General features: G+C 36.4%; 1 protein-coding gene across 1 annotated transcript in view; it reads left to right on the top strand.

Moving 5' to 3' along the window:
• The window catches only part of LOC115456027 (solute carrier family 41 member 1), a 76957-nt gene that overhangs the window by 26262 nt on the left and 37826 nt on the right, over positions 1-12869 (top strand). Inside the window, exon 2 of the mRNA XM_037440169.1 lies at positions 2029-2121. Coding sequence (XP_037296066.1) covers positions 2031-2121 — 91 coding nt within the window. The 5' untranslated portion in view covers positions 2029-2030. The remainder of the gene's footprint in view (positions 1-2028; positions 2122-12869) is intronic.

Genomic DNA, 12869 nt, shown 5'->3' on the forward strand with positions numbered 1-12869 from the left:
GAGGGTAATCACCTCTTGATAGTCGACAATCTACTGGACCCTTTTACCATCAGATGCAATGAGGTCACTGACGTATAAAAATGTGATAACACCAAGTATGATTAACACCAAGCCATAAATCATTAACAGAAAAAAATGCTTTTAATCTACACCCGATAAAATGGCGCGATAATTTTATTATAGTCTAAAATGAGCTATTTATCAGATAAATCGTACAAGTTATACATTAAATCCTAAATTATTATTATTGACCGTTGCGGTTAGATATTAGGATTAAAACTATATTAATTATGTTTGACAGTATGTAGGCCCCGTCATTGCGCGCACTTGTGTCAATATAGCGTTTTCTACAAACAAATTTTGACATGATTTCGTGTAAGCAGTGAAGTCAAAGGTCTTACCGGGGGCATATCCATCTTTTTTTAACCTACTTAAAAAAAAAGGAGGCTATCAATTCGGCGTGAATGTTTTTTGCAATTACGGACGTTCTCATCGAAGGCTAGCTTTAATGGCCGTGTAGTTAAATAGAGATATTTTTATTCTTACTTTTACGGCTATGGAAGCTGTCTTTAGAATAAAATGCCCGCTTCGTCCCCATAATAATAATAATAATAAATAATAATATCAGCCCTGTATTATATACTTACCCACTGCTGAGCACGGGCCTCCTCTACTACTGAGAGGGCTTAGGCCTTAGTCCACCACGCTGGCCTAGTGCGGATTGGTAGACTTCACCCTTGAAAAATTCCTATAGAGAATTTCTCAGGTATGCAGGTTTCCTCACGATGTTTTCCTTCACCTTTGAAGCAAGCGATAATTGACAAAGAATACACACATATTTTTTGAGAAAAGTCACAGGTGTGTGCCCTTGGGATTTGAACCTGCGGACATTCGTCTCGGCAGTCCGTCCCACAAACAACTAGGCTATCGCCGCTTTTTCGCCCCCATAGACGGAATAAATTGTAGGAATTCTGAACAGCAGCGTTTTATATTGTCACATGGTGGATCATACATCGCTTGATTCATGCAAGCTGGTAAAATTAATATACCTACCATAATATGAAATGAAATTGAATAATTTCCTCTCTGAGCTATAATAAAGGCAAGATGAGCCATTGTAAATAAGTCTAAAGCCAATTCATTTGTTAGTTAAACTTTATTTCAGAGGAGCGGGAATGAAATAATAAAACCGCCGCACTGTTTATGAGATACTTAAACAACATTAAGAAGATTTGTTATTATTTTAGGGGAATAAAGATAAATTATATTTAATAATAGTATAAACCACTATTTAATTTGGTAATCTTTGTATTTGTGTTTTTATAAATGACTGCAGTCATAGATAATGCAAAAAATAAATTACTTTGTGATTTCTTGACGAGATATCAATGCCTTTGTCTTCAACAGCATTATTTCAAATTATCAAGAAAAAGTATTCACATCAATTTTTATTTTATATTTGAATTCTAAGCACTTTTTTGTTCATTTTATAATTGATAATATTATAGGTTATAATTTAACGATTACAAAAAAAGAAGGAGGTTATCAATTCGACTTGTATTATAAACCAATCCGCCATTACGATTCAGACAGAAGCTGTAGCTAACTGTAGGTAGCTGTAGATTATGGGTTAGCTGTAAGCATTGAGTTAGATCTCTTTGGGCTCGGATTCCGAGAATACATAACAGTTCCACAAAATAAAATAGAATATTGTGATTAAAAGTAACGATGTAATATGTTCCAAGTATAATAATTTTGTACATTTCTCAGTTCAGATTCTAAGAAAAGCATTAATTTTTGTCTTAATCGGCCGAAACTGGTTGTTTGTTTTTTAATTCTAAAAGTTTAAAAAACAAACAACCAGTTCTCACCTAGTACATAGACGTGATAATAAAATTATGCACACAACACAAGTAAGATTCATGATATTTTTAATTTAAAATTCTTTACAAGCAATACGATGTTGCTCAACGCGCGTCTATTACGTCTAATCTTCTTGCTTTGTACAAGTATAAAATATTTTTGCAGGCATGGTTGGAGCGGCAGATGTCATCAAACCATCTGAGAAGGTCGAAGATCAGTCGCCTTACCTCAACGGGAACCCTGTATTCACCATTAGCGGTATGTACTAGATATAATGACAAGTTTTTTTTTTTATACGTCCTTAGAGGACAGGCTTACATAGTCTTTCGACCATACTGCCTAGTCTTACGTATGTCTACAATGACTAGATACCATTTACACACCAGTTTAAAAAGAAAAAGTTCCGGCTCTGGCTACCACTTTAGCACAAAGGCGATACTTACGAGTTACTTCTTCATACTTCGAAGGGAATTTCTGTATTCCATTTTTACAAGTTATTTTTTTAACTTGCAATGTTTGTATGTATGTTCGAGTTGAATCTTTCAAATGAATTTTAAATCAAATCAACCGATTTTTTTACGCGCACGGCGAAGTGATCCACTACACTTGATGGTAAGTGGAGTGGGAACTAATAGTATGTCAACTGACGAGAGATGATTACCCCGGCAGTCGACACAATTATGCCGGCCTGTTGGAACCGGATATACACAAGCTGATCCCGGAACGCACTTACGTCGGCCACTATGGCAGGTTTCAACACCTTGTGCACGGTGGTCGCTATCCGGGCGGATATAAAATATATCCTACCACCAGCATACAATTTTACGTAGTTGTATTGCATGTCCGGTACAATAGCGCTCTGAGGTCCTGGGTTCGAATCCCGGGTCGGGCAAAGTGATATTTGGGTTTTTTCTGCTCAGTATCAGCCCGGAGTCAGGAATTTGTGCCCGATATAGCGATAGGCTCGCCCCCTATCACATCATGGGACGGAACATACTTGGCGAAAAGTGGGTGCCCTAGTTGCGCCTCTGCATACCCCTTCGGGGATAAATGCGTGAAGTTATGTATGTATGTATGTACCAGCATACAATAATACGTTACCAATATCACCTCTAGAAACTCAACACCAACGAATACCAATATCTAGGTCAATATCCAGATTAGCAGTTATATAAATTCATCTGAACGTTCCCTTTCGTTTTAATAAAGGATTAGGTACTAAAAATTCAAGGTTCGTCTTGCTGCACGACCTGGGACTTACTGTAAAGCCGAATATTAATAATTCAGGATTTGGAATAGCAATTGGAATTTTGTATTTGTGTACACTTTTTAGGGGTAGCCAGAGGTGTGTCACTACTAAATTGAAGTAGAAGGGAAGCTGTATCATTTACGGTGCAAAATTTTTTCAAGTTGAATTCAGTTGATATATCATTGTTTTTAAAATCATTTAATAAGAAATACCTGTATTCTGATTCTTATAATTGAATTGCATGCACCACTTGCGGAAATTGGTGAAGATGTTACAGCAATTGACAACTTAATAGTGTTGCCCAACAATAACTTCACAGCACCAATGAGATTGCAACAGTTTGCAGATAATACAAATGCTCATCACGGCATTGTTCTCGAAGAAATAAACAAAAGTGCAGCCAGGGCACCCACTTTTGTGAAAACTCCATGCATGTTCCATTTCATGATAGAGCGCGAGTCTATCGCCATATCGTCACAAATTCCGGATTCCGAGCAGTAAAATCCAATATCACTTCTGAATCCAAGATTCGAACCCGGGACCTCAGGGCAGTGTCACTACAACTTAAAACTACGCCACCGACGCAGTCAACCTCTTATAGTATAGTTTCCAGCCGGATACTAGACCATTCATCTACATTTCGTACTGAACTGCAAAAATATTTCAATATTTCCATACGATAGACATATCAGTAGGAAAATCCCGTTACTATTATTATAATGATAACACAACGCTTAGCATTGACATTAATGTCAATGAATCGTACAGAATGCTTTTATCTTTAGGGTGGCAGTGCAAGCGGGGAGCGATTTAAAAGATAGGGCCACCTTTTTCAAGATAAAATTTGATAAATATATGAAATGATAGAAGGGAAAGATAAGGTTTTATTTTAAGGACTAGAATAGGCTAAACTCTATTTATCTAATTGGAAGAATGCCAGGAGCCATTTTATAGATATGGTTACCGGATTTAAGATAGGACAAGATAAAGAAAAAAAGAACTAAAAACTAGAAAATGTATTGTTTGTAGATTGCAGAACTTTTTACTTCAGGTAATATAAAAACGTGCTAATTCTTTATAATATTTTGGTGACTAATATCAAGATTAAAGAATTTAGATGGTCAGATATGTAATAGGTACTTGCTGGAAGATATAATACTTAAATTATTAGATAAAATGGTTTCACTGACGTATTCTTAGTCGGAATCGTTGACCAGTTTCAAGCTATTAAGTAAGTCATCTTTATGGGCGAATGCTGAGAGGAACTGATAGGCGATTGCGACTAAGGATGCGTGAGGGAAACGGTTAGTTATCTAATAATTTAATATCTTGCATAAGTTTTATTGAAATATATAGTTTTAGTAGGTACCATTTAGGTTTCAATATTGCGTTTCTAATGTTTTGATTCATCATTTTGCCATTAACAGGTTTACTGCCTTAACGCGATGCATCCAATCGCAGGCGAATTTTAGATAAATTCAATATTACCTACCCAATCTGGGCGTCAAATTCAGGATCTCCCACTTCAACATCACTCTTTTATGAAAAAAGGAGTCAATGACTTACTGCAAAATTACTCATAACTGATTTCTGCGATACGCAACGGATATCCTGTCCTGACTGCAGCTTATGAGTTGACATTATGATAAAAACATCTAGATACAGTATAAACAAAAGGAATGACTTTCTCTTTGATATCACACCATTCATGACAAAACGAAAACAACGGTTAACCAACACGTGTGCTGATAAAGTTAACGCGGCATTTTTGACCTTCAATAGATAATTGCTTTCTCGCTTTTTGGAAAGATCATGATTTTATTTGTGGTTATTTTGGTATATTAAGTGCTCTGGTTTCATCTTGCTAGGGTGTTGTTAACCAAGCGGCCCCCAGCGGTGCCATTTACCAGCTGGTCTCCTGTTGTAAGGGGTTCTGAAGCTCACGTAAACTGAAGGATGCCCTCAGCATCTACCGTAGTATTATGCCTAGCCTATATTATGGATACCATCCTCCAAAATTTCCTTTATATTCAAACATTCAAATACAGCACCTTCTGATGATCATTGGTAAATTATATAACAAACACCATTTCCATTACTTCAATCACATCACCTTCGATGACGCATCAATCCGCGATATTAGCATGATTGATGCTAGATTAATTTCACATTCGTAGATTGACGAATTCAGGAAATATGTGTCACAACTTTAATCCAAGATAATGGATTTGGGTTTACCCAGTTTAGTTGAAGATACTGTCTACTAATGAACTGTTTTTTTGAGTATCGGACCCCGTTGTCATCACCAAGTGAAAATAGCGAATGGGTTACTGGAATCCCTTGACTAGCGACTTCAGGGCTCTGGTGGAAAGATGTGATGGGATATTTGGGGAAGGAATTGTCATCACCAAGTGAAAATAGCAAGTGGGGTACTGGAATCCCTCAACTAGCGACTTCAGGGCTCTGGAGGAAAGATAGGAAGGGATATCTGGGGAAGAAAGTGTGGGGGAAGTAGAAGCAACGCTCTTAGCATGGAAGGAGGGGAGAAGGCCAGGAATTGTTCGCAAGCCCTCATAAGCCTTAATGTGAAGTGATAACCATGATGAATACACAGTTCACTGTGAGCCTAGGGCCGCAACAAATGTTCCCGTGCATTGGCGTCCATTTGGCGCGAAGACCGAGCGTATAAGAATTGCCTCGGATTCTAATGAACGGTTGATTAGTTTGACAATAAAGATCAAGTCAATTACGATGTATATGGATAGTACGTTACTATTATTATGTTTCATGAAACCGGCAACGTCTGCGCTGCGCCTTAGTCACCAGACAAACGTGCTTTAAGATGATTCACCGCTACAATTCATGCTGCACCCTAGTATACTGCAATCTTCGTAGTAAACAAACGAAACGCTTGTATAAACAGTTTGCTCAAAACAAGCACGAGTCGCTAAACATTATTTTAATCATATCAGTTTGTATTGACAAAGTTTGTTTGTTCGTTTAAATTATAATGTTTGTTGAACCATCTGAAATTTATGTGACTTATGACTTTATAATAATTTTGGCTTATGCCTACGCGGAGATAGTTTAGTTGGGAGTGGAACGGACTGTCAGGACGAATGTTGTCAGGTTCAAAACCTCAAACTTTTCTAGAAAGATATGTGTACATTATTTGTAACTTATCGCTTGCTTTAATGGCGAAGGAAAACATCGTGAGGAAATTTGCATACCTAAGAAATTCTCTATAAAAATGATGAAGTCTGCAAATCCACACTAGACCAGCGTGGTGGACTAAAGCCTAAACTCTCAGTAGTAAAGGAGGCCCGTGCCCAACACTTGCATAGTAAATAATCCACGGCTGATAATTCACAAAGACTACACACATAATTTTAGAAAAGTCAGAGGTGTGTGTTCTTGGGCTTTCAACCTGCGAACATTCGTTTCGGGAGTCTGTTTCCAATCAAACTATGCTATTACCGCTCAAAGATGATGCTGAAATCTAATCAATCACAGCTATATCATAAATCCGATGAGCAGGCGTACACGTGGAGTCCGCATCGAACAAATGTCTTTGACTAATGGATTCTTCGGTCAATTTGCAACCGGACCATTGCGTAATGTTATTGTATTAATTTCCGATAAATAACTGGTTTACTTATAAATAGAAGTAATTATATTTATCGGTATATTTAAAATACGTCTTATTACGCCTAATTATTTTGAAGGTCAAATGAGAAAATCAAACGAGTTAACGTAATTGCAATTTGTATACAGATTTTTCTAGACATAAAAGTATTTTTATGTGGTTTTCAGGCGTTTCAGTTTATCCTGGATTTCGTCTATCTACAAGCCAAATTTCATCCAAATGTATTCAGCGGTTTTTGCCTTTATTTCGAACAAACATCTAGACATCTTTTTTTTAATTGTTTTGAATGACAAGCTTGCCGTTCGCCTGATGGTAAGCAATATGACCGCCCATAAACAGTAGAAACACCATCCAACACCTTGAATTACAAAGTATTGTTTGATATTCCACTGCGTTCGCTATCCTGAAACATGAGACGTTAAGTCTTATGTCCAGTAGTTAACTGGCTACAATGTCCACCATCTTTAGCATTTAGGTTAAAAAGATACAAGGCATCAATGTTTGATCTGATTTAAATATATGACTTATTTTCTGACCACCGCTGTCATTTGCACCACACTTCCTACAGTCACTTGTCATAGTACTAATGTTATCGCATATGACTAAGACCTCTCCATCTGCTTATATTACTGTGGTGCAATTATTGGTAACCCTTTATTAAAATGTTCTTTTTTTATACTATTTATTTCGGGGTTGTATCCATAAGGATATGCCAACCCCATCTTATATTAACACAAGCACAATAAATGAAAATATATTATCGACATAAAATCGACAAGCGGCGATAGCCTAGTTGGGTATGGAACGGTCTGTCGAGACGAATGTCCACAGGTTCAAATGCTAAGGGCACATACCTCTAACTTTCCTTAAGTTATGTGTGTATTCTTTGTGAATTATCGATTGCTTTAACGGTGAAGGAAAACATCGTGAGGAAACCTGCATACTCCAGAAATTCTCTATAGGAATTTTAAGGGTGTGTGAAGTCTACCAATCCGCACTGGGCCAGCGTGGTGGACTAAGGCCCAATCCCTCTCAGTAGTGGAAAAGGCCCGTGCCCAGCAGTGGGCCAGTATATAATACAGGGCTGATATTATTATTATTATTATCGACATACAATGTAATGTACTTGAGTGTAATGGATTAAAATGTTCGTAACCACTTTGTTAGCAATTGGCAGTTTAAATAACAGGAATACGTGCCGGTGTACTACATCCAGTTTCAAACAGGCCGGCATAATTATGTCGACTGGCGAGGGATAGGTTTCGTCAGTCGACATTCTGGACCTAACTACTTACCATCAGGTGCATCTGTTTGCCGCTTTAAAAATGGCATCCCCTCCTTATCAATACGATCTCAAAGCGGCTTATCAAACATAGGAAATGAACTTGCGACCGGTAGTTGGAAGTACAATAACACTGGCCTTGCGTAATGAGGAAGACGTGTTCGCGTAAATAATTAATTTTCGCTGTAATACTCTTACTAATATACTCGTGAATAAGGTCTTATAAAAACAGCAAATTTAAAAAAATTCACAGCTATGCACTTTGGTTTTGAACCTGCGGACATTCGCCATGGCAGTCCGTTCCCTATCTAGGCTATCGCCGCTTTTTAAAATTGAAATAAAATGCTTTTTAAATTATTTGAATGAAGAAAGAAATATTGTTATCATCACATGTGGATTTAAAGTTTTGATCGTACTTACGTGGGTATCTATAGATTATATAGGTATGTACCTATATTTTAATCTTTATAATTTTCCAAATTATGAAGATAAATGAAATAATGATTTAAATATAACACTTATCGGTTATCAAATAATATGGTAATAGAGGTATTTGCCAATACGACATATCAGTATAAACTTATACCATAAAACTTATCTATACTTATATATAAAGCTGAAGAGTTTGTATGACCGCGCCAATCTTAGAAACTACTAAATCAATTTTGATTATTTCACTAATAAGCCCTTGCATTAATTCTGAGTGCTATAGGCTATCTTTTTATTCCGCGAAAAGCGATTTTAATATAATTATTAAAGTGTGTATGTATGATTGAAGTTAAAGAATAAACTGCTGAATGTATTTAGATATTTGCGACAAATATAGGTCAATTCTTGGATAATTTTATTTTTTATTTTATTTAGGAATAACTCATAGTGACTATTTCGGTCTTGAATCGTGTCCAAGTTCATAAGTTAAGTTTGCTGGTGTTAGGATATTTTATATCCGCCTGGCTGCGGCCACCGTACACAAGGTATTAAAACCCGCCATAGGTCACGTAAGAGTCGCGTTCCAGGATCAGCCTGTGTATACCCGGTTCCAACAGACCGGCATAATAGTGTCAACTGCTGACGTGTAATCATCTCTCGTCAGGGCCCTTATTCTGTATGATAGTGTAAACGCGTAACACGGCCGTGTCATGTTATCTTCGAGAAATGTGCGTGGAATGGTATTCTGTAAGCCAAATTTCTATAGTCCTAAACATGACGCGTTGTGTTACGTGCTTGTTACGTACTGTTAAAATAACGTGCGGGATAGTGAATAAGGCCCCAGGTGACATTCTATTGGACCCTACTTCATTTACCATCAGTTGCAGTGAAGTCACTATACCATGCACTTAAAAAACCAATAGACTAGTCCTCTATTACGTGCAATGGATGGCAAAATGTTGGGAAGTAACACCTCTGCCTACCCTTAAAAAAGCCTTGATTCCCTATGTTGATATTTTGGAAGCGTACATCCATACAGTCAAATCCGCGTGCGATAGACAGTAAATATTCTTATGCCCGTATGATCAAAGGTATTTCGTTCATATACGATAAATATCCATAGATATCAAAGTTCATATCTACATTGATTTATTGTCCTTTTGTTTGTTCTTTTAATGCGTTTAATCTCACCAGTATATCAATCAGTCTTGGACCGCTCGAATGAATTTCATCTATATATACCAAAGGATTTATTATCTATATATTATAAAACAAAGTCCTCAAAAGCTGTATGTTTGTATGTGATTGATATTCTCAAAATGTACCGAATAGAATTTTGTACGGTTTTTACTAAAAGATAGTTTCGTTAGGAAGGGTTAGATTAATAGTACATTAAGGTTTTATGCAAATTAACCGAAATATAACGATTACTATTGAAGAGGTCGCGTGGTCATAAAAAATCTCGCGGGTTCGACACTGACACGTTAAAGACCTCACCCCACCTGATGGTAAGTGGAGTGGAGTCCCATAGAATGTCGACTGACGAGAAATGATTACCCCTCGACAGTCACAATTATGCCGGCTTATTGGAACCGCATATATACTGGTTGATCCTAGAACGCGACACACTTGTAGGCCACTACGACGGGTTTTAATACCTTGTGAACTGTGGTCGCTATCTGGACGGATATGAAATATATCCTACAAGCAGTTTCAATATTATTTCAAGATAAATCAGAATTAATACGTCGTTAAAAATTATGTAATAACAATTTAATGTGGTTGAAAAATGGTGCTATAAATGATATTCTCATAAGCGATATCTGATAACTGTAACCAGCAGGCGTGTGAAGACATGCGCAATATATGTTCTCGACTCGGTTTTGCTTATAATAAATAAATAATATTGTACTATATATTGTCCCATTGTTGAGCACGGGCCTTCTCTACTACTGAGAGGGATTAGGCCTTAGTCCACCACGCTGGGCTAGTGCGAATTGGTAGACTTCACACACCCTTAAAATTCCTATAGAGAACTTTGCGAGTGTGAAGGTTTTCTCACAATGCTGTTAGTATAAGCGATAATTCATAAAGAATACAGATAATTTTAGAAAGCTAAAGGTGAGTACCCCTGGGTTTTGAACCTGCGGACATTCGTCTCGGCAGTCCGTTCCACACCCAATTAGGCTATCGAAATGAAATGAAATGATTTATTTGAATCTGTAAAATGTTATACATTATTTAGTTTCCGTCAATATTAACTCTACCACTAGTTCGGCAAGCAGTTCTCACCAGATAAGAACGGGCAAGGAACTCTGGTGTTGCTCTTTTCAATCAGTTTAAGGTAAAGACTACAGTACATGATAAAGAGAGGAGACAAAAAAATACAATTGGTTTTTTATTGTTGATTCGAGCATTTCATTTATACGCTCGTAAAATCAGGAATAAATTAATTTAAGTTTTCATATGACTGCAAAACGCTCTCAGGAATATCGCCGCACTATCTGCTTTTGGTTGTATGTATATTACACAAAATTTCCCAAGAATAAATACTCCAAATCCTCCATATAAATCTTTATGATGTCATAATAGATTAAACACGGATTAGTGTCCCTTGACACTCGCCGAGTTTAATCATTCAGATTCATACGATGTATGGCCGCGATATGTAAATTATAGGCCATATTTTATACACCGATTACATACAAATCCTACAGCCAGTGTAACTACTGGACATGATAAGACAACACTCAGGACTCAGGATGGCGAACACGGTGAAATACTAAACAATACTTTGTAATTCAAGGTGTTGGTGTTTCTACTGTTTATGGGCGGTAGTGTCGCTTACCATAAGGTAAACAAGCTCGTCTCGTCATTCAAAGCAATAAAAAAGGAGCAGTTTGTGTTATATTTAAGAAACAAAAACATTCACAAACTTTTTATTAATATTTGTAAGATAAGTATGTCATAAATATATTAATGCTTAATAAAATGACATAAAAATAATTTAGATTTACTGATTTCACGCTTGTTCAATATGTTTCTATATTTATGGAAGAAAGTCACTTATCGCAGATCCAAATCCTTTTATATGCCCTAAAGTATATCAATTTTATAGTTATTACATTATGAGTGAATATATATAATAGTTCGTAAGATTATAATAATATCTTACGACGTAATTGCATTATTTTATTTAGTGTCAACGCGGCTTGGTCTGGGTAGAATTTGTTCAACAAAAAAAAAATGGTCATATAATTTTTTTCTGATCTAGCTCCATACCAAATTTCAAAATCGACTTAGTGGTTTAGCTGTAACATCATAAAACAATTAGATTATTAAGAAAATTTGCAGATGTTAACTTGCGCAATTTTACCGTGTTATCAATTACGAGAAACTGACATCTGTAATTTTAAAGCTTGCGGTAATTCTGGCAAGCAATGTTTTTTTATCATTCAAAGTGACCCCAAAGCACCTGGGATCCAAGTGTCGACTAACAAGAGATGATTACCTCGTCAGTCGACACAATTATGCCGAAATATATTAAAAATACCGAAACATTGTTGCTGGCGTAAACGTATCAGGAAGTTCTTGCAATATATTGCTACGAGTACTTACTAGTCTAAACATGGAGGCATTTTCGTATTTATTTTAAAGTAGATAAAGTGTCTTCAATCATCTGCGCGAGTATGGCTGTCTGCATACTGTCTGTTGAATAAAACTTGTTTACAACTCATTCGGACAAAAGTTCTAGAAAAAGTTAAAAAACCAGTCCGAAAAGGCCAATGTGCTCTATGACTAAGGAATTACGGTAGTGGTCTTAACTCATAAAACCTTACGTAATTTAATTCACCTAATAAAAGATTTTCGGAATTATAAATTTTGATTTCTACTCATCAACTTTCAATAAACGGCTCAATTGATATCGAAGTAATTCAAGGCATAAATAGATCTTGATTAAAATATAGCTACAAATTATAATACCTATAAATACGTCTTACAATAATTAAGACTTCCTAGAAATTTGACCGTAGATTTACGATCCCAAATTTTCCGCTCGTCTTATCGTTTTAATCAAAGTTGAAGTCTTTTAGATATTACAAGTTCTAAGCGCAGGGTGAATTAATTCTTTTTATCCAAATTAAAGTTGTTATAAACTTGTAATAATAAGGACCTTCGTCGTAAATACATACGCCGCTATTGCACCAAAGATATTTTTATCGTCATCTTAAAAAGTCTAAAACCAATTAATAGTTACAAATTCAATTTCGAGACAGGGCGGGAAGGAGGGGATGGGAGGGTAGTTGTTACATTTGTACCTCTAAATCCTCCCCTAGCTTCGCCCATGAATGGTGGTATGGATGATGAAGAACGGCGAGACTAACCATCACTTTACTTAA

The sequence above is a fragment of the Manduca sexta genome, chromosome 3 (assembly GCF_014839805.1).
Source record: "Manduca sexta isolate Smith_Timp_Sample1 chromosome 3, JHU_Msex_v1.0, whole genome shotgun sequence".
NCBI classification, from domain to species: Eukaryota; Metazoa; Arthropoda; class Insecta; order Lepidoptera; family Sphingidae; genus Manduca; species Manduca sexta.